The sequence below is a fragment of the Aethalodelphis obliquidens genome, unplaced genomic scaffold (assembly GCF_003676395.1).
Source record: "Aethalodelphis obliquidens isolate GAN/ISIS:26980383/991018 unplaced genomic scaffold, ASM367639v1 scaffold42, whole genome shotgun sequence".
Classification (NCBI taxonomy): domain Eukaryota; kingdom Metazoa; phylum Chordata; class Mammalia; order Artiodactyla; family Delphinidae; genus Aethalodelphis; species Aethalodelphis obliquidens.
In genome coordinates, this window is record NW_020837986.1 from 7,351,592 (window position 1) to 7,379,265 (window position 27,674).

At 40.4% G+C, this 27,674-nt stretch overlaps 1 protein-coding gene across 4 annotated transcripts in view; it reads right to left on the minus strand.

The window, feature by feature from the left end:
* The window catches only part of DHX35 (DEAH-box helicase 35), a 70,125-nt gene that overhangs the window by 40,565 nt on the left and 1,886 nt on the right, over positions 1 to 27,674 (minus strand). For 3 of the 4 annotated variants that reach the window (XM_027078307.1, XM_027078306.1, XM_027078305.1), the window contains exons 2-8: positions 22,667 to 22,800; positions 17,873 to 17,965; positions 13,658 to 13,735; positions 7,991 to 8,095; positions 4,491 to 4,552; positions 3,600 to 3,669; positions 1,630 to 1,689 (exon numbers count right to left, since the gene is read on the minus strand). In XM_027078307.1, coding sequence (XP_026934108.1) covers positions 1,630 to 1,689; positions 3,600 to 3,669; positions 4,491 to 4,552; positions 7,991 to 8,095; positions 13,658 to 13,735; positions 17,873 to 17,965; positions 22,667 to 22,800 — 602 coding nt within the window. Of the gene's footprint in view, positions 1 to 1,629; positions 1,690 to 3,599; positions 3,670 to 4,490; positions 4,553 to 7,990; positions 8,116 to 13,657; positions 13,736 to 17,872; positions 17,966 to 22,666; positions 22,801 to 27,674 lie in introns of all 4 variants that reach the window. The other variant, XM_027078308.1, reaches the window with a different exon arrangement.

Consider the following 27,674-nt stretch of genomic DNA (forward strand, 5'->3'; position numbering starts at 1 on the left):
GCACCTCGAACAAACTGAACTGCAAATATCTATTTATGTGTCTGCTTCCCGGAGAAGTCAGGGAGTGTATGAATCACCTGTAGCCAGAACTGTGCACCGCCTGCCAATGCAGGACACATGGGTTCGAGCCCTGGTCCAGGAAGATCCCACATGTTGCAGAGCAACTAAGCCTGTGCACCACAACTACTGAGCCTGTGCTCTAGAGCCTGCAAGCCACAACTACTGAGCCCATGTGCCACAACTACTGAAGCCCACGCGCCTAGAGCCCGTGCTCCACAACAAGAGAAGCCACCGCAATGAGAAGCCCACGCATTGCAAGGAAGAGTAGCCCCTGCTTGCCGCAACTAGAGAAAACCCGCGCGCAGCAATGAAGACCCAATGCAGCTAAAAATAAATAAATAAATAAATACGTTTATTAAAAAAGAAAAGAATGGATAAACAACAAGGACCTACTGCATAGCACAGAGAACTATATTCAATATCCCATGATAAACCATAATGGGAAATAATATTAAAAAGATATATATTTTTATGTATAACTGAATCACTTTGCTGTACAGCAGAAATTAACACAACAGGGGCTTCCCTGGTGGCGCAGTGGTTGGGAATCTGCTGGCCAATGCTGGGGACACAGGTTTGAGCCCTGGTCCAGGAGGATCCCACGTGCCGTGGAGCAACTAGGCCCATGGACCACAATTGCTGAGCCTGTGCTCTGAAGCCCGTGAGCCACAACTATCGAGCCCGCCTGCCACAACTACTGAAACCTGCACGCCTGGAGCCTTTGCTCTGCAACAGGAGAGGCCACCGCGGTGAGGGGCCCACGTGCCACAGCGAGGAGTGGCCCCTGCTCACCATGGCTAGACGTGCAGCGGCGAGGACCCAATGCAGCCAAAAACAAATATATAAATAATTTATTTTTTAAAAATCCTTAAAAAAGAGAAATTAACACAACATTGTAAATCAATTATACTTCAATTAAAATTTTTTTAAAAAAAGAAAAATAATGTAAACTTAGCCATAAAAAAGTTATAGCACGAAAATTATTATATGTACAGGGAAAACTTCAACTGTACCCCCAATATAAATGCTAAAGTCATAAATTCAAGAAATATAGGGCTTCCCTGGCGGCGCAGTGGTTGAGAGTCCACCTGCCGATGCAGGGCACACGGGTTCGTGCCCTGATCCGGGAAGATTGCACGTGCCGTGGAGCAGCTAGGCCTGTGAGCCGTGGCCGCTGAGCCTGTACGTCCAGAGCCTGTGCTCCGCAATGGGAGAGGCCACAACAGTGAGAGGCCCGCGTACCGCCAAAAAAAAAAAAAAAAAAAAAGAAATATAGCCTCCAACTACTAGAGTAATAAAAAGAAATTGCCTGTGTCGGGGAAAACATAGTATGTAGAGAAACAAGACAAATAGATAATTGTGAACTCAATTAACTACAGGCTAGTTTCCACCCACAAGCTGAAAAGGAGTTTCCTCTGATCACATGGAATCTAGGACATCGGATGGCCCATAAGGAAGGCAGGCCATCCTGCCAAAGATAAGCTCTTGCTGCAGGTAGCTTCCCAAGGACATGTCCAACAATCCCAGTGCTAACCAGGGCCAGAGGGCCAGAGGGGGAAATGCTCATACCTCTGCATCCAAGGTGGCTGAAGCCACAATCAATCGAAGATCCCCTCGCTTTTTCTGAATCTAAAAAAGAAGACATAAAAAAAGACAATGATAATAGTGTGATACTTACAGATGAGATAATCTGATATCTGAAATTTATTACAAAATAATCCAGTGTGTGTACTTTTTTGCGGGGCGGAGGGGGAAGCTTAAAGATGAAACAAGACCAACCACAAATTGATAACTGTTAAGTCATAGGTGAAAAGGTGGCTCATTAGACTATTCTTTCTAACTGCGTAAGTGACAAAATTTTCCAAGATAAAAAGCTAAAAAAAAAAAATGGATAGAGAGTATAAAGGAACTTTAAAACCTAAATATGAATTTACCAGAAGTAAAACCATTTTTTCCTGACACCTGGATAGTCAGAATCTATGTATATACAGTTAAAGTATGAAAAAATACATCAAAAGCAAACAAACAATAAATGATAACACCAAGGTAGAAATATGGACAAAAGATACTAACAGTTATTCAAAGAAACAGATGATCAAGAGGCATAGGAGAAATGATCAAATAAATTATAGCAAAAACGTGTAACAACAATGAGATTATTTTTTCATCCATCACACTGGCAAAGATTTATTTTCAGTGTTAGCAAAGATTCAGTGAAATAGGCCCCCTTGTTATACCATTCCTCAGAAGGCAATAACCTGGTGGGATAATTCCTCATAAGTATCAAAAAGTCTAAATCTTTGGCCAAGGAATAAATTAATAATGAAAATAACAATAACAACAGCAACTAGCATATACTAAATTATGTGCTATTCCAGGGTCTCTGAGTACAGTTGTATAGTATATACACTGCACAAAGAGGCTAGGGGCCTCTGAAATCCAGCCCACCTTCCCCTCACCCAGCTGTGGACATCCTCCCAATGGGAAAGTTACCTCATAGTCTATTTATGGCCCTGTGTCAGGCACCATCCTAATAATTTTACATTTTCTAAGTTTAGCCTGACAACAAATTATGTCATAGGGCAGCTCTAAGAGAACACTTTTCAAAGACAGAGAAGTTCTGCCCAATGCAGTAGCCACTAGCTGCATGTGGCTACAGAGCCCTTGGAAGATAGCCAGTGTGACTAAAGAATTGAATTTTTTATTTTATTCTATTTTAACTAATTAAAACCTAAGGTGGCTAGTGGCTATCAGATAGGAAAGTAAACCAGCAGAGAGAGAAACTTGTATATGTCCCATTTTAGAGATGAGTAAACTCAGCAGAGTCAGATTTGAAGCCAGAGTCCATGCTCTATCACCTCTTTCTAGACTCTTGTGATTGGGAATTTGTCCAAAGAAAACAACCAGAAAATACAGGAAGGGAGGAGAGGATGCAGGTAAGGTTGAAACAAAATTGGCTGTGGGCTATAACTGTTGAAGCCAGATGATGGGTACATGGGGGTCATTAAATCCTTCTCTCTACCCTGGGGTATGCCTGAAATCTTTTATAATAAATAGTGAAAGAATGAAAAGAAACAGAAATGCAACATATGTAACTACAAGGGTGCTCCTTGCAACATTATTTAAAATAACTTCAAACCTGGGAGCCATATAAATGCCTAACAGTAACGGATGAGTCAAATACTTTATGATAGAGACGGGATTATGTAGCCACTAAAAATAATGTCTTCACAGAATATTTAATCACACAGGAAAATGATCTTGATGTAACGTTAAGAAAAATATGCAAGAGACAACTTAGAACATAGAATCCAATCCCCACTTTGCCAAAACAGACGCATGTACACACACAAAAAGATGCACAAAGAAAAAAGAAGAGAAGGAAACATACCAACATTCTACCGGTGACTGTCTCTGAATGAACAGGATGACAGATGATTTTCATTTTTTTCCTCCGTATTTTGTTGGATTTTCTAAATTGCTACAATGACTTTCCTAATCAAACAACAAACAAAACAAAAACAAAAGCAAAGCTATACCTTTTTCAGCAGGCCAATGGCAATGTCGGTGTACAAGGTCCTCTCGTGGGCTTCATCCAGCATGATGGCACTAGAATCAGAGGGACAATCTCAGTAAGCATCAAACCAACTACTGCACAAGCCCATCCAGACCATCAAAGGGACTGCTGGGTATTTAGCCCCCATGCGATCACCTTGTAGCAAAAGTAACGCTAAGTAACTCCTCTTTGACAAGGAGGTAACTCTTAAGCTAATAAAAATGGTGACATCAACATATCTTGGTGAAGAAAATGGTGTATTTTTTGCTACTTCTAAAGAGTATTACCACCCACGCTGGATTCCAACAGGATCTAATACATGATTTTAAATTCCAATATAACATGTAACCCCACAGAGCACATAAAAATCGGGACACAGCCCACCCACCCAAAGGCTGTTAAACTGCAGAAAACAGCAGGAAGAGGCACATGGTCTCAGCTGTGCCACGTGTGTACCAGTGGGTCAAATGTGATATCCTTTCCCAGAATACCACAGAGCCTGAGTGGGACCACTTTAACCCCATGAGCAATGGACAGACACACAAGGAAAGGGAAAGTACAAATAATTATTTGGACTCTGCATATTACATTCAACAAAATGCTGCCAGGTTTTGTGCTGTGCCTCTGCAGTCACCCTCCAGCAAGATAAAAACAAGTCAACAGACTGTTCAAATAACGACAGGGATTTTAATGAGCCCAGTTTTGACTGTAAATTCTGAAAAGAACATCAAAGGTGGTAACAGCCAAAGTAAGGAGAAAAGCTTTGGGAAAGCTGAGCATGGTCGCGAATTCCATCTATTAACACAAATGCTTCTCAATCTACTTGTGTACTTTTGAAACTTTAGGAAACTTATCACAGGAAAAACACATTTACCTGTATTTTGTTAACAATGGATCAACCATCATTTCCCTGACCAGCATTCCATCGGTCAGAAACTAAAACACAGAAACACAAACGTTTAGAAATAATTCAAAAAGTTCAAGTACAACTAAAACACATACAACCTCATCACCAGTGTGTGCACAAGACAATTCCCACCAAGGACTGTGAGAAAATGCCCCAACATTTTGGTTATCAAGCAATGGAATGGTTCACAAACAAGATTTCGAAGATGGGATCCTCAGCTGGGGCTTGCAAATCTTTTAGCAGAATTTCATGCTCTGAGCCTGTACCACTGGCACTGCTGCTGATGAACAGGCAGTGAAGACAAACCTGTGTCTGCCCAGGGGGATGCTGTGAGTCTGAGATCATCGTTCCTACAACATCCCCAAAGACCACAGACTTGCAGCTCTTGAGGTTATCAACCTCAACTTCATCTGATATTATTTTAGGGAGGCTGGATGCGGTTGTGGTTAGGAACACAAGCTATCGTGTCAGGCTGCTGGGAGTTCCAATCTCGGCTCTACATCTTATTAGCTGTGTGAACCTTGAGCATGTTACTTACCCTCTCTGAGCCTGATTCCTCATTTGTAAAATGGAGAGAATAAAGAATCCACCTCACAGGGTTACTGTGAGAATTGAGCGAGATAGTACATGTACAGTGCTTAGCATAGGCCCTAGCACACAGAGAGAGCTCAAGAATGGCAGCTATTATCATTTAAGCTTAATGAATGTTTATAAAATGCTTCAGAAAAATGCAGTAACAACTAGATGCTGTTATTCTCACCCCAAAACAGTTCAGTACTTTAACAAAGTTAAACATTTCCCTCACACACTGTATCTTAGTATTTTTACTTTTTGTTTTGTTTTTCAAAGCAGGATGCATTTCCATCATATTTTTCTTGGATCTGATACGAGCTGTCACACACACACATAGGAGTGAAAGAGAACTTGCCACCAATGACAGACCACCAGTCAAGAACTGGGTGCCTTGAAATTACTACCCAATGGAATACAAAACTTTTCAGGAAAGACCCTCTAGAGAGAATCATTTGGTTATGCAGTCCACTGAAACTTATCTAAAAATTAGCTCGTGTAAATATATTTGATGGTATAGAAGAATAACCCCTTTACCTAGCAAAATGAATGTCAAAGGTAACAAAATACAGAAACTTAGAAAACAAGGCCCACATTTTTACAAATCACTACATTTAGATCATCTATTTTCAGCTTTCCTCTGCTGCAAGCTGAGGTAACTGAGTTTCTAACAACCAATATTCATTTCAATATTCATTTTCATTCATTGTTTACAGTACTGGGGAGACTCTGATTCGCACAGTGGTATACACAGTGGACACTGCTGAGTTGATTTACACTGATTACTACTGGTGCTAATTATTTTACTAGTAGCAACGAGGTCAAAGAACACACATATAAAATCCATTATCATGTGAAAATGGGAAAGTTCTAATTAGTGCAAATAACATTTGTGAATTCTACACTTTATCAATTTATACTATTGGGTGGGCCAAAAAGTGCCTTCGGTTTTTTAGTAAAAATAAAAGACATATTTTTCATTTTCACCAAGAACTTTATTGAACAACGTATTCACTGTTTTGTTCCACTACCTTCTGCCATTTTTCAGGCAACTTCATAATTCCATCTTCCCAAAACTTTTTATCTTTTTGAGCAAAGAACTATTCCAGGTACCTTTTACAGTCTTTCAGGGAATTGAAATGTTTTCCATTAAGAGAATTTTGTAGGGACTTCCCTAGTGGCGCAGTGGTTAAGAGTCCACCTGCCAATACAGGGGACACAGGTTCTAGCCCTGGTCAGGGGAGATCCCACATGCCGCGGAGCAACTAAGCCTACAAGCCACAACTACTGAAGCCTGCACACCTAGAGCCCGTGCTCTGCAATGAGAAGCCCGCGCGTCGCAAAAGAGTAGTCCCCGCTCACCACTAGAGAAAGCCCGCGCCTAGTAACCAAGATCCAATGCAGCCAAAAATAAAATAAATAAATAAATAAATTTATTAAAAAAGAAAGAATATTGTAAAGACCGAAATAAATGGAAATCCAAAGGTGCAATGTCTGGTGAATATGGCGGATGAATCAGAACTTCCCAGCCAAGCTGTAACAGTTTTTGCCTGGTCATCAAAGAAACATGCAGTCTTGCAGTATCCTGATGGAAGATTATGCATTTTCCGTTGATTAGTTCCAGATGCTTTTCATCGGGTGCCGCTTTCAGTTGGTCTAACTGGGAGCAGTACTTGTTGGAATTAATCGTTTGGTTTTCCGGAAGGAGCTCATAACAGAGGACTCCCTTCCAGCCCCACCATATACACAACATCACCTTCTTTGGATGAAGACCGGCCTTTGTTGTGGTTGGTGGTGGTTCATTTTGCTTGCCCCATGATCTCTTCTGTTCCACACTGTTGTACAATATCCACTTTTCATTGTCTGTCACAATTTGTTTTAAAAATGCAACATTTTCATTACATTTAGGTAGAGAATCACATGCGGAAATATGGTCAAGAAGGTTTTTTTGCTTAACGTATGTGGAACCCAAACATCAAAGCTATTCACATAACCAAGCTGGTGCAAATGATTTTCAGCGCTTGATTTGGATATTTTGGGTATGTCGGCTGTCTCCTGCATGGTGTAACGTTGATTGTTCTCAATTATTGTTTCAATTTAATCGCTGTCAACTTCAACCGGTCTACCCAACTGTGGAGCATCGTCCAGCGAGAAATCTCCAGCACGAAACTTCACAAACCACTTTTGACACGTTCGATCAGTCACAGCACCTTCTCCATACACTGCACAAATCTTTTTTTCACGTTTTTACCTTTCTTGAAATAATAAAGCATAAAACACCGAAAGTGCTGCTTTTTTTCTTCCATCTTCAATATTAAAATGGCTACACAAAAATTCACCAATTTTGATGTCTTTTTAATGCACGCTGATTATGACAGCTGTCACATACAATTTATCAAAATTGTCTCGAATGAAGTTAAAGACAACTAAGTGCTACTAGAGCCATCTTACGGAAAAAAACGAACAAACCTTTCAGCCCACCCAATATTTGTTCCTGTTTTTAAGTCTTTTATGGGTAAGTTTCTATATTTAGTGAGCTATGTGGATTGGTGGGAAAACAATAAAACAAACATGAGAAAGGTCAGTTTTGAGTTCTGGTTCCATCACCAATGCACACGTAATGTCAGGTAGGTCATTCAACCTCCCAGGTCCTCAACCTCTTCATCTGGAGAACCAAGGACTTAGCTCTACTTCCAAGGTCCTTTCTGGGCTAAAACGCAAGGACTCAGAAAGTGCTCTGCACCTCCCAGCAGACTAACTTCCCTGAGGGCCAGGATGCTCTCATACACTTTCTGCCACAGTATCAGTGCCTCAGTCAGCAGCGACGGCTGCATGTTTTTATCTCCCCGCAAAGAATCTTCCTTATTCACAATAGGAAAAGCAGCTCTGCACCTCACCTTAATTCTTGTAGCCAGTGGGTTGGTGCAGTCATCAAAGCGGATGCAGTAGCCCACCTCGTGGCCCAGCACCGCACCCCTTTCCTCAGCCACTCTCCCTGCAACCTTTGGGAAGAAAGATCATGCTGAAAATAGAGACACAGAAATTACTGCCCAGAGCACATACTACGGAAAATCTAAAGGTCACTTATTTTTTAAATAATATGTTGAACACAGTGGGAAATGAGAAGAGAAGGGGCAGGTTATTAGAAAACTAGTATGATAAACTTTGCAGCTATCAACTTTATGTATCTCACCTCATTCTATAACTGACTTGAGGCAACTTATAAGAATAAAAATGGAATCATGTAAATATGTTACAGATCAGGATCAAAGAAATTACAGACAAAATTCAAAAGATCAAAGTCAATGAGAAAATTTTTAAAACACAGATATGCCTAAGTTATTTAAGTTGAGCCACAAATTCAGCTCTAGATTTCCTGGTGGGTGAAGCAAAAAGGGAAAAAGAAATTTCAAGATTCACCTTATTCCTAAAGCTTTCTTTAGCACATCAACTAGGGACAAATTTCCATGTCTTTACGCCTTGAAATAAAACAACTTCCACTGGACCATGAAGGCAAGGGAACAAGAACGATCAAATTCAATACTTGGCCATGTTCATTTCTCTTTGGAAGCAAAGGAATAATGTTTCCAGAGCAAGATAATCTAAAACAATCTGCAACAGTGTCCCAGCTACCAAAACTATTACAAGGGGAAATAGAGACAAGAATGCAGGTTGAAAACTTTTCAAAAGGCAGATGAGAAGATTAACAAAGGATCCAAGTTAATGTAATAAAGTAAAGTAGAAAACAAAATACATAATGTATTATGAAGACCATAAACTACAGATATATTTTTCACCTACCAATAGATGACAAAAGGTGAGGGTAGGAAAGAGAAAAAAGAATCCAACCGCAAGATCTCCTACTACTCCAGAAGGCCATTCAAAGGCTATTAGCTTAGTAATAGAAAATATCCGAAATACTGAATAAACATAAAACTGGAAGAACAATAATGCTTATAACTTAGTTTACCTTGAAAGAAAAGAGAGTTTAATGCTCATTATGTAAACTATCTAACTAACAAAGAACCAAAGGGAAACAAAATTACGGAAGTTTCCTGGGGTCCCCACCCACCAACCAACCCCCATGCATGTCGTCTCCTCCTTTCACAGGCAAGGCAACCTCCCACGTAGTCCCTGCATCCTGAGTCAGGAACATGAGCTGACACAGGAGGTGTCCTGAGGCAGAGCTTTCAGCTACAGCCATAGGGCCACAGCAGCCCCAGGCTCAGGAGCCCAGAGGCTCCCTGCACGCAGCTCTGCGAGCCTAGCACACTGGGCATTATCTGACCATTGGTGTTTAAGAAACTGAAGAGCAGATAAGGATCAGAGGTTCTGCCAGATGACTTGAAATTACAGATCTAAAAGGCCAAGACAGAATCAGTCATCGAGCAGCTGATGTATGTACACCATGTAGTCTTTCAAAACATCTTATGAAACCAGAAATTCATCCTACACTGCTCTACCTCTGGAAGTTATAGCTCCCAATAACCAGGGTTTCACAGGGACAGTTTTGTTATTGTTTCAATTTCAACACTACAGAACATTAAACTATAAATCTTGAAAAATGGTACAAACAGTGAATGTGTGCATAGAGATACTGGAGCTTATGGGCAAAACCAGCTCATAAGAATGAGCATAGGGTCGTCCCTGGTGGCGCAGTGGTTGAGAGTCCGCCTGCCAATGCAGGGGACACAGGTTCATGCCCCAGTCTGGGAAGATCCCACATGGCGCAGAGCGGCTGGGCCTGTGAGCCATGGGCGCTGGGCCTGCGCGTCTGGAGCCTGTGCTCTGCAACGGGAGAGGCCACAACAGTGAGAGGCCCGCGTACCGCAAAAAAAAAAAAAAAAAAAGAAAGAAAAAGAATGAGCATAAATGAACCAACCTCTCCATAAAAATATAATTATTTTATGAAGCCAAACATATTTATTCTTATTATTTCACTATTTGTATACATTTGCTACAAAATGGATTTTAACTTCAAATTCCTTTTCAGAAATTATCATGTATGATCACACCACTGGACATTTGCAAGGCCATATTCTGTTGGCTCTTTAATAGATTTTTACCTCTACTGTTTAAGTTCTAGTCCCAATAACCTCATCAATTAGACTGGATAAACATATCTTTTTAATAGAAACAGATATAGGAAAAGGAGGTCAAAAGGAAAACCAGTCACCAATCACTGAGCACCTCCTAGGTGCAGGTGCTGTGCTCCAAGCTTTCACAAATTTTATCTCATTAAACATGTACACAGTCCGTGAGGTGGGCAATAGACCCTCTTTTTTACAAAGAAAGAAACTGAAATAAGACAGGCTTAGAGCTTGTCCTGAATCATAGATCAAGGCAGGGCCTGGTCGTGAAGTCAAACCCAGACTATGTGAGTCCAATGAACATACTCATTAAGGAACTGCCTCTCGCGGAGATCAGGCAATGCCTTGTGTAATCTGTTCTTAGGCTCTGAGACTGTTTTCAGATTTTAGTCTGCACACAAAGTACTTTCTGAGATGCAGCATTTCAAACTGGCCAGCTCTATTAATACTACACAGCTAATTTATATACTCTTTGTTCTTTAAGAGAAAGCATGTGGTTTCATGGAAATTATCCATGGCTACAAATTTGGAGGAAAAATGCAAATTGATTAAGAGCTGGGATTCCAAGCCACAAACAGAAAAAATTGTTCAACTGTTTTAAGTAAGCGAATCATCTTTCATGACATAAAAGGTTATGTCTAACATTGCAATCTAGTTGCCGAACCGTTATCTCCATTTTTACACACACACAGAAGACTTGGGAAATGTTTATCAATAATGTCTAACTTTGAAGACAATTAAAATGAACTTTGGGGAAAAAGAATTACACAATAATTAAAACTCAACAAGGAGTAAAAATATCTCAAGGAAATAGAATTAATTTCTTGTCCAGGTAGAGATGGCAAAATAAAGGCACCTTTGCCCCCATCTCCCTCTCAGAGCTAATCTAAAACAAAAAAATAAATAAATAAAACATATTATCAACCAAAACCTGCATCTCCAATGAAAGAAGGAAACTGGCACAAGCCCAAACAATAAACTAGGAAACACAGTTGCCAAATACTGTGAGGTCTGAATCTAGAAGAGAGGCCCAGGCCTCCTCACAACAAGAGCAGGCTGCTGGCTTCCTTAATGTGTCACCTCCTTAAAAGGCAGGGCTGACAAGCCTTGTATTAGGAAGACAAGAAGCAGTAGTGTGGTCAGACCCAGGAGACACAGGAAATGTCTCAGTGGAGACCCACTTTGACAGCAAAGAATCACAGAGGGGGAGTTGAAGGAGAAGGCAGGCAATCCAATAGCGAGTATCAATCCCAAATCAGAGAGCCCAAAGAATCTTATCATGAGCTGCAACAGACCTCTCAAATCACTAAGGAGTGCTGGACCACATTCTCATCTTCATCCCCCACCAGCAAAGGACAATAAGAGATTTGCTGAGAGGCCAGGCCAGAACAACCTCACAATTCTGCAGCTAGCAAATGAGCCCACTCAAGGATAAGTACTTATCATAAAAATACCAACACAGCCCACTGCATTAAAGCCAAGTAAGAAAGAAGGAAAGAAGGGAACATGAGCAAAAAAGCAGTTTAAAAAGGAAATTGCAAAAGTATTACCCAAAGAAACAGAAGTAGAATTCAGCCAAAGAAATCCAATTTCAAAGAAATCACAAGCTTAAGCTAAAACAACTTAAAGAAGAGACAAAGTCAAAGCACAGTTGAGGAGAAACAAGGTCTCAAATGTACAGGTCAGAAACCAATCTGTGGACATCCCCCAAATCTCACAGCCTGAACATGCAAGAAGTTACAGAGAGACTTTTCCCAAATATGCGAATAGTCCCCCAGATTTACACAATGCTACAAATGCTACAAAGCCAAAGGAGGTTCTCCACAGTACCAACAATAAAAAGCAAATCTAAATCACCCATGCTAGAGAAACATTAAAATACTGCTCTACTCTCTCTGAAGGAAGATAATAGGAAATCGTTGTCAAGTGAAGAGGTGGTCAGTGGGGACAGAGCCAAAAATTGCAGGAAAAAAGATTTACAGAAATGTGTCAGCTAATTAATAAAAATACTATGTTATTTTCTGGATTTTTAAAAAATGTTTGTGGTATTATCAGCTTTTAAAATTTGTAATGTATTGTAATATCTCCACCCATTCTAAATATTCACTTCTCTAGCTAGTAAAGAAACAAAAAAGCATTCAAATAAGTGATTATGAGACCCAGATAAAGATACAAAGGAATCAAATAGAATAAATTTGACTAAAAACAATCATGAACATTGTGGACAGGCTTGAAGAAATATCACAAAACAAACTGGAAAACAGATGATTCCAGAGAGGGTGCTAAATACTAAAAAGAGACAAAGGGGATCTAATATACACTTAATTGGTGCTCTTAGAAAAGAGGAAAAAAATAAATGGAACAGAAAAGTGTGCCAAGAAATAATGGATGAAAACCTGCCTGATATAATGAGATTGAGCCTGAAGATTAAAAGTTCTTCCACATTTAATAAAAAATGAGACAGAACAATCAGCATCAAGACATATCCTGGTACAAAAACAAGCATGTTACAAGCATTCAAGCAGAAAAAGCAGGCCAGGAAGGTAGGGAGTGGAAAAACTCCACTGGACCTCAGACTATTTCTATACAGTGATCCTCCAGGCCAAAAGACAGTAGAGCAGTGTCTGCACAGCTCCTAGAGAGGATGAATCAAGAATTTTATATCAACGAAGACCACAATCAAACATTCTCCGGCATGTAAAATTCAGCCAATCAAGAAATAAAGTGAAATGAGCAATTCAAAGTTGGCAAAACCTTGGAAAATTATTAGTGATTATTAAACTAAAGTTAAATACCTGTGGGAGTTATGATTACAGAAAAGAATATTTATAAATCTTGAAATAAAAATTATAGCACTGCATTTATCACAAATGGAGGGAGGAACGGTAGAAAGAATCAGTGCGCTAATTTACTCTTGTGATAGGCAACTACTTATAACGTAGTTCCAAAAATAAGTAACACCCTAAAGCTTTTTGTAATCCTTTTTCTTAGTTTTCAAGCTTTAATAAATTCTCTTGCAGTGAAAAATTATTTATCCAAAGTTCAGTAATTACTCCTATTTCACTGCAGTTTCCTCTTTTGTTAAATTCAACAAAAGCAAATATATGGCTATGAACCCATTTTTATAAAATCATTTCTATCCATCCAGCCAACCATTCATTTTTATGTGAACATAAAAGAGAAACTTGAAATGATGTTCACAAATGTTCAAACTGTTTTTGCTGGATGGTGAGATTTGGGTTTTGGTTGTTTTTTTTTAATCACTTTTTTTGTTTTGACTTCTGTACTTTATTACTACATAAAAATTCATAATGTACAGGTATCAATTTTACAAAAATAATCATAGTTCTTTTTCAAGTGAAGAATTAAATTTTTGAGGAGCTGCAAATCATATTCATTTGCAGCTTTTAGGAAACAAGGAAGAAGTCACTGCAATAGAAGACACAGAGTCTTTACAACAAAAGAGAAACTCACTGTAACAGCAGCCACTCTTCGGGGCTGGGTCACTCCCACCACTCTTCCTTCGGCTGTCCAGCCAGCTTCTGCGAGGTACTACAAATAAAATCACATTTCAGTATACACCTGACACCACTTCTCCAGAAACAATCTCCCCCAAGATGACCCTGGATTATGTTAAAATCACTGAGAAAAGAATTAACAGATGGTTCTTCTCCCAGCAGAGATTTAAAAAACTATTTTGCAAATGAGGCATCTGAGGTTTTGAAATGTTAGGTCATGTGCTTAATTAAGTTCACAACAGAAGTGATAATCAGAAGAACTAAGGCATAAATTCAACATTCTGACTCCCCAGTCTTACAAAATTTCCCCGTACTACAGCTGTCTCAAGGAATAAAAAAACCATCCATGGGTCACTCAGAACAGTGCTAAATCTGTAGAACAAAGAATTTTAAAGTACACACAGAGACAATTCAATAAATATCAACCACACAAAATATTTTAGTCAGAGTAAATAAAAATAATTAGATTTTTTAAACAAGACCAATAAAACAACATTTGTTATTGCAAAAAAAAAAATCAGACTTTATATACATGTATATATCCCATTAGATTTTATTAGTATACATTAAATTTGATTATATTATCTGATTTATTTCTGTATTTATTTCCCACATATACTAATTTCTTATGTATTTATTTGATTATATACTTTTTAAAATCCAAAATGGATAACAGGGGTTATCAGAGTTACCTGTGTTCATAATGTCTAAATTGTTTTACAATCAATATATATTACTTCTATAACAGAAAAAGATTTAAAATGCTGTTACATACATGTATCTGCTCATTTGTTCAAAAGAAATAAAGGAAGGACAAACTAGAAACTAAAGAGAATGGTTGACTATGGAGGATTGGTAGGAAAGGGGTGGAAAAAGGGAGGAATGAAAACATGGCAGCAGGGATGAAGAGGGAGGGGCAATGCTTTGAGTAGAGCTTTTTGTGTAGCTCTGACTCTCAGAACCACAATCATGTTGCACTGTACTCTTCAAGTACCCAAATAAATACACAAAACCAACCAGGATGTGGAGGGAAACCAAAAGAAATGCAAACACTATCAAATGACCCTTTCTGTATTACAAATGAATAACTGATCACAGTGAAGGGGGTGGAGAAGAAAAGAACCAACCTAAGTAACTGAAAACAGTATCTTGACTGAAGGCCAGAGATGGAAAGAACTGTACCTAAGTGCTGTAATCTACTTAGTAAATGTTAGGGGTATGGGTTAGGAATTCTGAAGCTATTTTATGGGTCCTTTAGATGAGCCCTATGATGTGGGATTGGAATCAACGAAGTATCAGCATAAATTCATGATTTTTAATATATATACAGATTGATACAGATATATAAGTGGGATTATGTAGGGATTTAGTATTCATATATATTTCCTAAATCTGCCCACTGAGACTTATAGCAATGACACCTCAGTAACAATGAGCACCCTAGCACCCAAATCTTGATTTTTAAACACCATTCTCCAATAAAAGGAACCAGGGCTCCTTGGAGAAGCGGTTGATCCCAAGGCTAGTGCAGGAAAAACATAAGACAAGCCTGACACAGTCTGTGTTATTAGAAAGTAAGAAGGTGTTCAAAAAAAATGAATGGAGGCTTTTAGAAAGAACACAGGAGCCAAACTGAAGGAGCTCCTAATGACCAAAGCTGGACCATTCTGACCAACAAAATAATGGTAGTATTGGATTTTAACCCATAGAATAAAATAAATATCCATGAATCCATACCAATACACATAAATAATTGAATAAATAAATGAGGGAGAAAGAACAGTTCTTCCTTACAGAAGATCCCATTTAATAAATGTAAAAGGAAATAGGAATAGAGAAAATCCTTCATTAGAGAAACACCTGAGTAACTGCTGCAGACAAGATCTACGGAGGGATGCTAAAATTAGTAGGTGATAGTTTGAAAAGCAGATTATTTGCAGTCTAAAAATATCTCCTCCAAGATATTTATCAACTACAAAGGGAAAGACAGTAACTTTACAGATGAAACCTGGCACCTTAACAAAGTGATCAAATTATCCTCACCAGTGGTAAGACCACCATGTCAACCCTCTTGATACAATGCACTAAGAAGGACACATCGTTTCTATGGGATTCTTGCCAAAAATGCATCAGCTCATTCTAGTCATGAGAAAACGTCACACGAACCCAAACTGAGGGACATTCTATAAAATAAATGCCTGGTACTCTTCAAAAATGTCAAGGTCATAAAAGATGAAGAAAGAATGGGGAACTTTCATAGACTGGAGGAGACCAGGGAGAAGGATCCTGGATCTTCTGAGAAGGAACTTTGGTGGGGAAACTGATGAGCTTTGAATAAGATCTGTAGTCTGATTACTGGTACTGTTACTGTCCTGCTTTTGATTACTGTAGTAAGGGAAGTGGGGTAAGGGGTCTAAGGGAATTCTGTATTATTTTTGCAACTTTCCTGTTAGTCGAAAATTAGCTAAAAATAATAATTTAAAAAATGCCTGTAAGGAACAGAGTGTTTTAGATAATGTAGGTTTTTGCTATCAAATCTGTGAAATTTCTCTCTTGCACTGAATACATACACAAAATACTACCAACCACCCCAATCAACACAAATTCAGAAACAGAACTACAAGAATAATGGCTAAGATTCACCGAGTACATCACTAAGTGCCAGGAACTGTCTGGTATGTATAACCCCATTTAATCCTCACAACAAATCCAATGCGAAGGTAATAGCATCATCAGCAATTTAGAGATAAGGAAACAAAGAGGTCATATGCTTTGTCCCAGGACACAGGTAAAAATCTAAGAGCTAGGATTCAAGCTCAGCAAACCAAAGCCATATAACCAGGACACAGTTCTACCATCCAAAATAAAACACACACACTCTCGTAGTCAATCTCTTAGTACTAGTGTTAGGGGAAAGAAAAACAATTTGCACAATAATAAATCTGTCCATGAAGCCAGTCTCTCAATACACCTGGGATTTAGACTTCTGCCTGCTTATGGTTGCTTACAGGTGAAAATTTAAAGATGCTGCAAAAGCAGGTATAGTGTTGACATCAAGAGTCAGTGGATGTGGCTCCCCTGGTGGCACAGTGGTTAAGAATCTGCCTGCCAATGCAGGGGACACGGGTTCGATCCCTGGTCCGGGAAGATCTTACATGCCACGGAGCAACTAAGCCCGTGCACCACAACTACCAAGCCTGCGCTCTAGAGCCTGTGAGCCACAACTACTGAGCCTGTGCTCTAGAGCCCACGAGCCACAACTACTGAGCCTGCGTGCTACAACTACTGCAGCCCGCGCGCCAAGAGCCTGTGCTCCGCAACAAGAGAAGTCACTGCAATGGGAAGCCCACGCACCACAACGAAGAGTAGCCCCTGCTCGCCGCAACTAGAGAAAGCCTGCGTACAGCAGTGAAGACCCAACGTAGCCAAAAATAAATAAATAAAATAAATTTTTTTTAAAAAAAGAAAGAAAAACCTACAAGGACTCTTAGCCCTGACCACTTAAATATCATTCTTCACTTAAGAGCTTCAAGTCGAAGCTCTTAAGACACACTTTGACTTCACCCTATCTTTCCACTCTTGATCTTACCTGTGTACTCTGTTGAGCCCCAAGCACTTCTCCACCCCAGTATCTCTAACCACAATATTCACTGGATGAGGACATCTTCCCAGCCAACTCCCACTGATCATTCAAGTTCTATTTCTTTGTCTTTTTTTTCTTTTTAATATTTTTTTCCCCAATTTCAAATGTCATTTCTTTTATGAGGCCTTTCCTGATCCTTCTTTCCACTTCTATCCACACCAGATAAAATTTTGTCCTGTAAGAGAGGTTTCTTCCATAGCACTGCATAATTCTGTAACAGTCAATCTTTATTCACAACTACAGCAGCATCCATCCTCTTCAAATGAGTTCCCATTGTTCCTTTCAGAGTATGGCTATTCTATTATTATTTTAGAATTATAATAAATTGAAGATGACCGTTACTTCTTCTAATCAAAGAAATTAAAAGTTTAATAAAAGTTCAAAAGTTTAATAAAAAACACCTAGTTGGGTTGACTATTTCCTCTCTGAGAGGAGATCTTAAAAATGAAAAAAAATGGTAAAGAGTTCTCAAGTTACAAAATCCTTCCAATCAAATCTAAGTATAAAGACACATTTAAATGTACTCACTTGTGGAATCTGCGTGCTTTTCCCACATCCTGTTTCTCCAACAATCACCACTGTTTGATAGTTTTCTATCAAGTACAGTATATGATTCCTAAGCTGAAAAAATATAACCAAACATTGTAAATAGACATACATTTTCTCAAAAGACCTAAACAAAGATATTTAAACATTATGAAATGAGCTGTTTGCCAAAGGGAAGGAAATTTTAAAAAGAACTATCAAAATATATTTCTAATATACATCAAAATACATTGCAGGTACTGTTGGTGCCAGTACAAGGTGATACAACTGCAACTGAGTGTAATAACTTATCAAAATATATAACACACATACCCTTTGATTCAAGATTTCCACTTATAAGAAGTTAGACTACAGACACCTTAATACATGTGAACAAAGATGTATGTACAAGCATACTCACTGCGTATTGTTTATAAGAGCCAAAAATTCAAACAGCCTAAATGTTCATCAACAGAGGAGTGGTTACACAGCTGTGAAACACTTCAATAATGGAATAATACACAGTTGTTAAAAAGAACAAATGTCTATTTGTACTGATGTGGAATGGTCAATGAGGTCTGCTATGGTAAGAAAGCAAAGTGCAGGACAGTGTGAATGATACACTACTATTTGTGTTTTTAAAGAAACGGTAGGGACTTGCCTCGTGGTGCAATGGTTAAGAATCCGCCTGCTGGTTCAGGGGCCATGGGTTCAAGCCCTGGTCTGGGAAGATCCCATGCTGCGGGGCAACTGGGCCCGTGCACCACAACTACTGAGCCTGCACTCTAGAGCCTACAAGCCACAACTACTGAGCCAGCATGCCACAGCTATTGAAGCCTGCCAGCCTGGAGCCCGTGCTCCGCAACAAGAGAAGCCACCACAATGAGGAGCACGCACACCGCAATGAAGAGTAGCCCCTGCTCGCCGCAACTAGAAAAAGCCCACGCGCAGCAACTAAGACCCAATGCAGCCAAAAATAAATAAATTTTTTAAAAAATGAAGAAGAAAGGGTAAATACATATATGCTTCTTTATGTATAAGCTACTTTGAGGAAAAACAAAACAAGAAACTGGTAACTATACTGTCTCCAGTGAGCAGAAGAAAGTGGCCAGGGAGCAGGGGTATGAAGGAGACCTTTGAATTTTGTTCAACATGCATGTATTACTTAATTTAATTTTTTTTCATTTATTAACTTGTGAAAACAAAAAGAATATGCTTTCGTCTCTACCTCTAAGGCCAAGTTCACAATAAAGCAAGCATGGGTTACATCTATGTTTCTACTGGGCCTCCTTAACCCATTCAGTAGGAGCAGAAACACTGATTTGGCCACTGAAAAGTCACAGATAATTCCAAGATCCCATGTACTTAGCTTCAGAATGTACTTCTGTACCCACATTTGATTACAGACACACCTGATGATCTGGAAAGTCATAAAGGTATTCCATAAATTCCTGGTTTGGAATGAAGTAAAAACCTGCCGAATTCTCCCACTCTGATCACTGCTCAGCTCATCTGACTCCACACCAACAACGTGTTTGGTGAAGACTGGGAGAGATAGATGCTGCCTTCCTGGCTAAATAAGGTATTGACTGTTTGGGGTTTTGAATTTAGCATTATTTAGGGTCTAAATATGTAGTTCTCAAATCTCAGTGTAAAAATTTTTTAGGATATTTGCTAAAAATGAAGATTCCTAGCCCTACCCTCAGGGTTTTTGATTCAGTAGGGCTAGGGTGAAGCCCAGGAATCTGCATTTCTACAAACACCCAAAGGAGATTCTGCTGTAGGTACTCTGGGACTCGTCTAGATGCTTTCCTGTCGATTGCTTGGACTCTGTGCTTTCTCTTGTTTTGGGCAAAGAAAGGGGAAAGGTTTGGGTTCTTCACAGATATTTTGTAAATGATATTTTGTAAATCCATCTGCTGGATGGATGGTTGAATGGATGGATGGATGGGTGGGTGTTCAAGGAAAACTTGACAGAAAATTTGAATAGAGAGAGAGACACACATGGTATTCCAGGAAAGGGAAATGACATAAGTAAAGGAAAGAAGATGGAAATAGGCAAACTATATGAACTCTATTCGAGGTGTGCTAGAAAAAGCCCACGAAAGGCTCCAGGTTTCACTTGGAAATGAATTACAATAGGTGTAGTTAGGGCCGCACTGTGAAAGCCTTGAACGTAGAGCTAGCATCTGGACTTTAGCCAGGAGGCAGTACATGCTATAAGTGTTCCGAGAAAACTGGGCAGCAATATACAAGATTGATATAAGCATGAAGAAACTGAAGGCATTAACTCATACTTCATGTGCTAAATACAAAGCATTGCAAGTGGAGATTCCAAGGTGTGACATTCAAGAGAGAGATGACAAAACTATTTCCAGTTTAGAGACTGGAAGAATGACGGTACCACCGACAGGCACAGGCAGGGAAATCAAGGAGAGCTGGTGCAGAGGACCAGACTGAGCTTCAGTGAGGTTGAGTTTAAGGAAGTAAGAGGACAACCTTGCACAGCAGTGTTCAGGGCCCAAAGAGAACGCCAGCCTACAGGAGGTAGCCAAGGGGAAGGCTGCCTTGAAATGGCACTGGGGTAAAGGGGGGCGAGCCTTTGATTTACTGCTGCTTTAGTTTCAACTTCTATTTTTAAACCTATTTTCACTGGGACTTCCCTGGCGGTCCAGTGGTTAAGACTTCGCCTTCCGATGCAGGGGGTGCAGGTTTGATCCCTGGTCAGGGAGCTAAGATCCCACATGCCTCAAAACATAAAACAGAAGGAATATTGTAACAAATTCAATAAAGACTTTAAAAATGGTCCATATCAAATAAAATCTTTAAAAAAATTTTAAAAAGGAATTTTCACTTTTAGTTTTAATGGGGGCAGCAGTGGTGAATGGGTAACTTTTTATCCTTTTGGTCTCCTAGCTTTATCTTTAACATTTTATGAGATTGTAACTACGCTTAAGCTCTGCTTTGATTTTTATCAATAACTTACACGCATTTTCTTACCATTTTAATTTCAATATGTTATTAATACCTTCTTGCTTTCTTTTTTTAATGTTATTTCATTTATTATAAGTACAATTGGAGGATGAAGAAGAGTCAATAAAATTAAATACTCAGTAAACAATAATTATCCTTGTACTTCCAACGTTTATTACATGTCAGATATCTTACTAAATGCTCTATGTGGCTTACCTCATCTGGTCCTCATAACAATCCTATGAGGAAGGTACCATTAGTCCCATATGATAGGTAAGTAAACAGAAGCTCAGGCAGTGAGGCAAGGCCACACAGCACACAAATAATGAAGCCTGGGTTTGAACTCTAAAGTCTAGCTCGAGTCCAGACACTTCATCACAGCTCAAACTGTGCCCCTCAATGGTGAACCTATAATCTTATCTCCTGAGGGTCAAACTGGTTTACATTCACACATAATGGATGAGGTTAATCACCTGCAGAAGAAACCCTGCAACTATCAGTACAGGAGTAACTAAAACATTTGGGGCCACAGAAAAGTCTGATCGAGGTGACTTGGCGAAATTCAGAAGGCGGCTGTTTCATATCCATTTGGAGAAAGAACGTATTAATAGAAGAGGCATTATTAGCACAGTCTAGACAAAAAAACTCCCTAAGTGCAAGGACTTGGCAGCTTTCACCCAACAGTGTCCAGAAGAAAGAGAGACACAGGTGCTGGTGGCCCCACTTACTCGGGTCATTCCAGAGACATCATACAAGGCAGGGAGAGTTCATCACCCTTCATCAGAGGCTACAGGAAATAAATACCCTTCAACTATATCTAAACAGTCTTTGGCTCTGAGCCCACTTCCTGATTACAATTTGGCTTTCCACGTGGACTTGGCAACGGGGAGAAAAGTATCTGTACTGGAGAACCACGGCTCACTGTAAACGAATATATTCTTAATTCTAGTTTACACTTTGGTCTCTTATGAGTATATGTCCATTTCATGAGATTAATAAAATCACGTGTCTGGATGTGCACATGGTATGTAATAACCATACCAAAATCCCATCACTATCTCAGTGGGAGTTAATCTCTTCAACAGAAACAACCTCCTATTTCTAATTAATCTTGGGTAAAGAAATATGCCTTTAAAAAGAAAGCTAAAATTGGCCACATGTTGGTAATTTGTTGAAGATGGATGCATAAGAGTTCGCTGTGCTGTTTTCTCTACTTTTCTGTATGTTTGAACTTGTCCGTAACTGAAAGCAAAGAGGGGAAAAAAGAATGTCATTTCATTTCTTCCAGTTTTTCCAATATGTAAGATCTAACCAAAAAAAACTGTAAGGACTTTCCAGACTTATAAAGTTAACTAACACACATATTTTGAACAGATGATCTCTTCAGATAAGGGTATCTCTGAGCTCGCTGTGTTCTACAGGATCATTAAGAGTAAGAGGACATTATTCACTTCAGTGCCAAGTATAAAGCTACTGCAGGGGACTTCCCTGCTGGTGCAGTGGTTGCGAATCTGCCTGCCAATGCAGGGGACATGGGTTCGATCCCTGGTCCAGGAAGATCCCACATTCCATGGGGCAACTAAGCCCGTGCGCCACAATTACTGAAGCCTGTGCGCCTAGAGCCCATGCTCCACAACAAGAGAAGCCACCACAATGAGAAGCCCACGCGCCGCAATGAAGAGTAGCCCCCGCTTGCCACAACTAGAGAAAGCCCGCGCACAGCAACGAAGACCCAACCCAGCCAAAAAAATTAATTAATTAAAAAAAAAAAAAGCTAATGCAGGCTGCTTCAGGCCGACAACTGAACATACTTATTTAATGTACCTTGAACACTGGCAGCTTCTGCCTCTGCTGCTCTATAGAAAGGGCAGCATAAGGATTGTAAACAACAGTCGTTGCAGAGTTTTCAGCTAGACTTTGTCTCTCTTCAGAGATGCTGACACCTGGTCCCTCTGTACCTGCAACAGAAATGTTTTTTTCAGATTCTCTGATATAAGGAACAGAAAAATTGCGTGAAAGTTACAAATTCAAAGATGAAGATATACAACAGAAGCACTGCATTTTAATCTCAAACTACCAAAAGGTATTAAACTGTAATTTCAGGAAAGCATCTAGAAAGGCACCTACGAGACTACAGAAGAGCCTCACTGCGGTGTCAAGAACAAAGGAGATGGCAGACCTATTGGGCTCCAAATTGGCCACACGCAACTGTACATTATAGAGGACAATGTATTGAGTTCTGGCCACCATGCTGCTATTATTACCAAACTCTTAATAAAAGTGGCAGAAACCTAGTGGGAATTAGCTGAGGCAAACGATGAATCCTATCACCGTAGGATGGCAGCAAGGTTCAGGGCCAACGGGCACCGACCGGGGACTCAAATGCTGCCTGGCCTTTTTCCTTCTCTCTGCCCCTCTCGACAAGCTCCTTTCAGTCCCTGGGGCTGGCTTCTCTACAGGAGCTGGAATTAAGGCTGCTTCCAGGGCCAGAGCTCAGGCTCACAGTTCCTCCACCACTCACTCACTCACTCACCAGCAAGGATGGACGTGCCAGAGATACAGCAGCGAACACTACAGATGCCGGCCTTACCCTGGTGCAGCTTACTTGCTTCTCTTATTCATCCTCCCAAAGAAACATAACTTAGTGCATAAAGTGGTAATGGAGAAAGACCCAGTGAGGGGAACCAGGAGTCCCAGGTGTGTGTTGTCTGTTTGGGAGATGAGGAAGGCTCTTTTTCTCCCAGCTTAGGGCCGCTGCCCAACCTGATCCAATCAACTACGGCCCTGGAGTGGGGTACAATAAGTGGCAGCGCCTATCTGAATCACAGAATTGCAGTGGTTGGTTGGGAAGTGCTGGGCCAAGAAGCCACTGTGCTGAGCAGATTAAACACCAGATACCCACAGTGGCTTCTTGGTAAAAACGACGAAAAACTGGGCCTCAGGGTGGTGAAGATAGGGAAGCCAAATCCCCCCATGAAAAGTTGTTCAACATACAACTTTTAGCCTGAAAAGAATTTTTAGCCTGAAAAGGAAAATGCCTTAGAAGGAACATGGCTTCAATTTTTATCATCAGCCTCTGTAACTCTTCACACCAAATTGTTCGTGCAGCCCAAGACAGAACTCAGAGTAATAAGTAAATGATACAGGGCTCAGAATTCAACTCAACATGAGGAAGTTATCTCTAAAAGTTAGACTTGTTCAGTACAGGGGTATGCCACCTTTGTGAATCAATAACGACCCCCGCCAGAAGTTCACAGCCCTCTGTTAGGGGTGCTACAGGGATAATTACCCAATACTATCACCTCCCGGGTTTTCTGAACTCAGAATCTGTGATGCTATGTGAAAGTACAGAGGCTTTGTGATAAGAATATTTAGCCCAGTGATTTATTTTTACATTTTTGAGGGGTCCCAGATCCCTTCGACAATCTAATAAAGGCTGTGAACTCCATCTCCTGAAAAATACACCAGAATGTAATTTATCAGAACACAAAATGCTGGAGGTCCAGAGACACCCTAGAGCTAAATTTAGAATCACTGCTGTAGATCTCTGATCCCTTTTCCTTTCGTTTCTAGGAACATAGCTGTGTTCCAGAGGTCCAAGGTTGCCAAAAATCAGGTAAGTGGGGCACTGCTCTATTGTTTTGCCAAAATGTTGACTTTCCTTTCAACAAGATAAAAGATAGAACAGGACCTGGAATAAAGCCTGTGCTCAAAGAGGTGAGTTTCCTTTCCTTTCTACCCTTATTATTACTACCTCTGATTAACGCCTTGTAATCTTCACCGAAGAAAACTAGAGCAAAGAAATAGCTTATCCTCATCAGCTCTGCTTTTGTCCTGAATTCCCTCCTTTTCCAAACATTTTAAACCTTTACAGCATGTCTAGAATCTTTTATTTACTTTTTTATAATTTTTTAAAAATATGTATTTATTTTTGGCTGCACTGGGTCTTGGTTGCTGCGTGCAGGCTTTCTCTAGTTGCGGCGAGCAGGGGCTACTCTTCTTGCGGTGCGCGGGCTTCAGTAGTTGTGGCTCACAGGCTCTAGAGCGCAGGCTCAGTAGTTGTGGCGCGTGGGCTTAGTTGCTCCGCGGCATGTGGGATCTTTGCAGACCAGGGCTCGAACCCGTGTCCCCTGCATTGGCAGATGGATTCTTAACCACTGTGCCACCAGGGAAACCCCTACAGCATGTCTAGAATCTTTTCACATTGCTCCCGCAACGTCTCTTACTTCCTGCCACACCAAGGTTTAATCCACCCAGGTGTCTTCCTGACTACCCCATCCCTCCTGTCTCTAACCTACAGCCAAGTTCACCTCAGTACATTCAGTTATGAGGTCTTTTACGAGAACAGCTACTGTCAGTCAATGAGGAGCATGTCTCCTCCACACAAAAGGCTTCATTCAACCAAACCAGGCCTGCTTCCCCACTATATATATATCCCACGGCCCATTCTGGCTGCCTATGGTTTGTTTTTTCCCTTGGGAACATTCTCAGTGCTTAAGCAAGTAACAAGTTTGTAATTCTCGTAAACCATTTCCCCATCTATAAAACAAGGCTGATAAAAGCACTGCCCCCCACCAATCCAGCAGTCCCTCTAACCCAATTTTTCAGTTTGAGTGGTGACCCATTAATGGGTTAGGAAACTCATGTAGTGGGTCATGGCTAGCACTTTTTAAAGATGAACTAGAAATAGGATAGAAAGTATCAGAGGGCACCCCAAGAAGCAATATTGTTTTTGTACAACTCTTTTTAGTTACGTGTGTGTGCATGTGCACGCACATACATGTGCATGCGTGCTGAATCACAACACAATACATTATGTGTACCCATGCTGGGTCACAACACATTTCTTACTGTAGATCAGGTCAAAAAATCTTCAAAGCTGTTGCTATAAAGCGTTTGCCAGGCACACTGTCAAACATTGATTTTATCATTAAATATTTGTTGAAGGAAGGAAGGAAAATGGCCAGGCCCTTCTGATCCACTTGTACTAGCAAATCAAGTCAAACTTTTTTCTACAAAAACCTCAGGCAGCTCATACAAAGATCTTAAGGCAGAGATCACAAACTGGTAGAGCTCACAAACTAGTTACTCAAGGACCCCAAATATGTCACTGTTAAAATGTCTGAAATCATTCATTTAAAACACGTAAAAATTTCCCATTCTAACCTGGATATTTGAGCCCATATGACACCAATTGGGTGGAACCATCTACAGCTTCCTGCTTCAGATAGCATGTGTACGCTTCAGTGTAATCAATACTGTACACGTATCAGTGTACACACGCTCTAGTTTGCCACAGTTCCCACCACTCCCTATTATTTCCACCCGGCACCTTCACTTACTTAGATTGTCCCAGAGGCCCCCTGTAGCTACCTGAGCTTGTGACTCCCAGCCTATAGGACATATTCATCTAGCCTTATACCCAGTCTCACTCACTTCCCTGACCTTCATCGTGTATTTCCCACATCCTATTTTCATATTTTCAACTTCAGTTTCCTAATCTGTATAATGAGAGTAATACCTCCATCACAAGATATTGTGACCGGGACTTCCCTGGTGGCGCAGTGGTTAAGGATCTGCCTGCCAATGCAGGGGACACGGGTTCAATCCCTGGTCCGGGAAGATCCCACATGCCGTGGAGCAACTAAGCCCATGTGCCACTACTACTGAGCATGCACTCTAGGGCCCACGAGACACAGCTACTGAAGCCCACACACCTAGAGCCCGTGCTCCACAAGAGAAGCCACCACAATGAGAACCCATCCACCGCAACGAAAAGTAGCCCCCGCTCACTGCAACTAGAGAAAGCCCACACACAGCAACGAAGACCCAACGCAGCCAAAAATAAACAATAAAAAAAAAATTTTTTTTCAAGATATTGTTACCTCTTAATAAGATGACGTTAAGTAAAAGTGACTAGCACAAAGGGCCCAGTAAGTGTGCACTAAATCCATTCCCATCTCAGTGAATGACAACAGTTTACCTAGAACAGTGGTTCCCAAACTTTGATGCACACTTGAATTACCTGCGGATCTTTAAAAAATACTGACGCCTGATTCCTAGCCCCTCCGGACTTCTGATTTATTACCATGGGGTATGACTGAACAGCAGGAGTTTTAAAAGCTTCCCAAGTGATTCAACTATACAGCAAAATTTGAGAACCACTTACCAAGATAGTCACTGAACCCAGAAATCTGAGTCATTACCGACTTTACCTTCCCCCACATCTGCCTCTCAAATCTCTCCCATAAGGTCCCTCCCTACTGCTCACATGCCAGAACTGAGGTTTTCAATATCCCTTCTCGATTTTAGTAGCACCTTCTCTTAAGGGTGTCCCTGACTCTAATTTCCTCCCCCAAGCATTCTGCTCACCAAGGCCAGAGTTATCGTCCAAAAATAAACCTCATTGTGTTACCTCCTGCTTAAGAACAGTGAAACCCAAATTCTTTAACTTGCATGGAGACTTCTCACAATGAGGCCCCTACTTACCTTTCTGGCTTCATCTCCTACTACGCCCTGCCACTAAACACCACGCTACTCAATTATTTTGGTGTTTTGGACACTGCTGAGGTTCCATCCCACTTTGCCTTTGTCCACGCTACACCCTTTAGAGCTCCATTCTCCTACCTCTCTGCAGAACAAAGCCTCATTTGTGCTTCAACGTTCACCTCAAAAATACCACCGTCTTGATGCAGTATTTCTTATCCACACATTCAAACTTTCCCCCTCTTCTATACTTCCAAGTAATTATAATAGTTAATATGTATCTAGTGCTAAGAGCTTGATGTGTATTCTCATTTAATCCTCAAAACAATCCTTTGGGTAGGTGTCA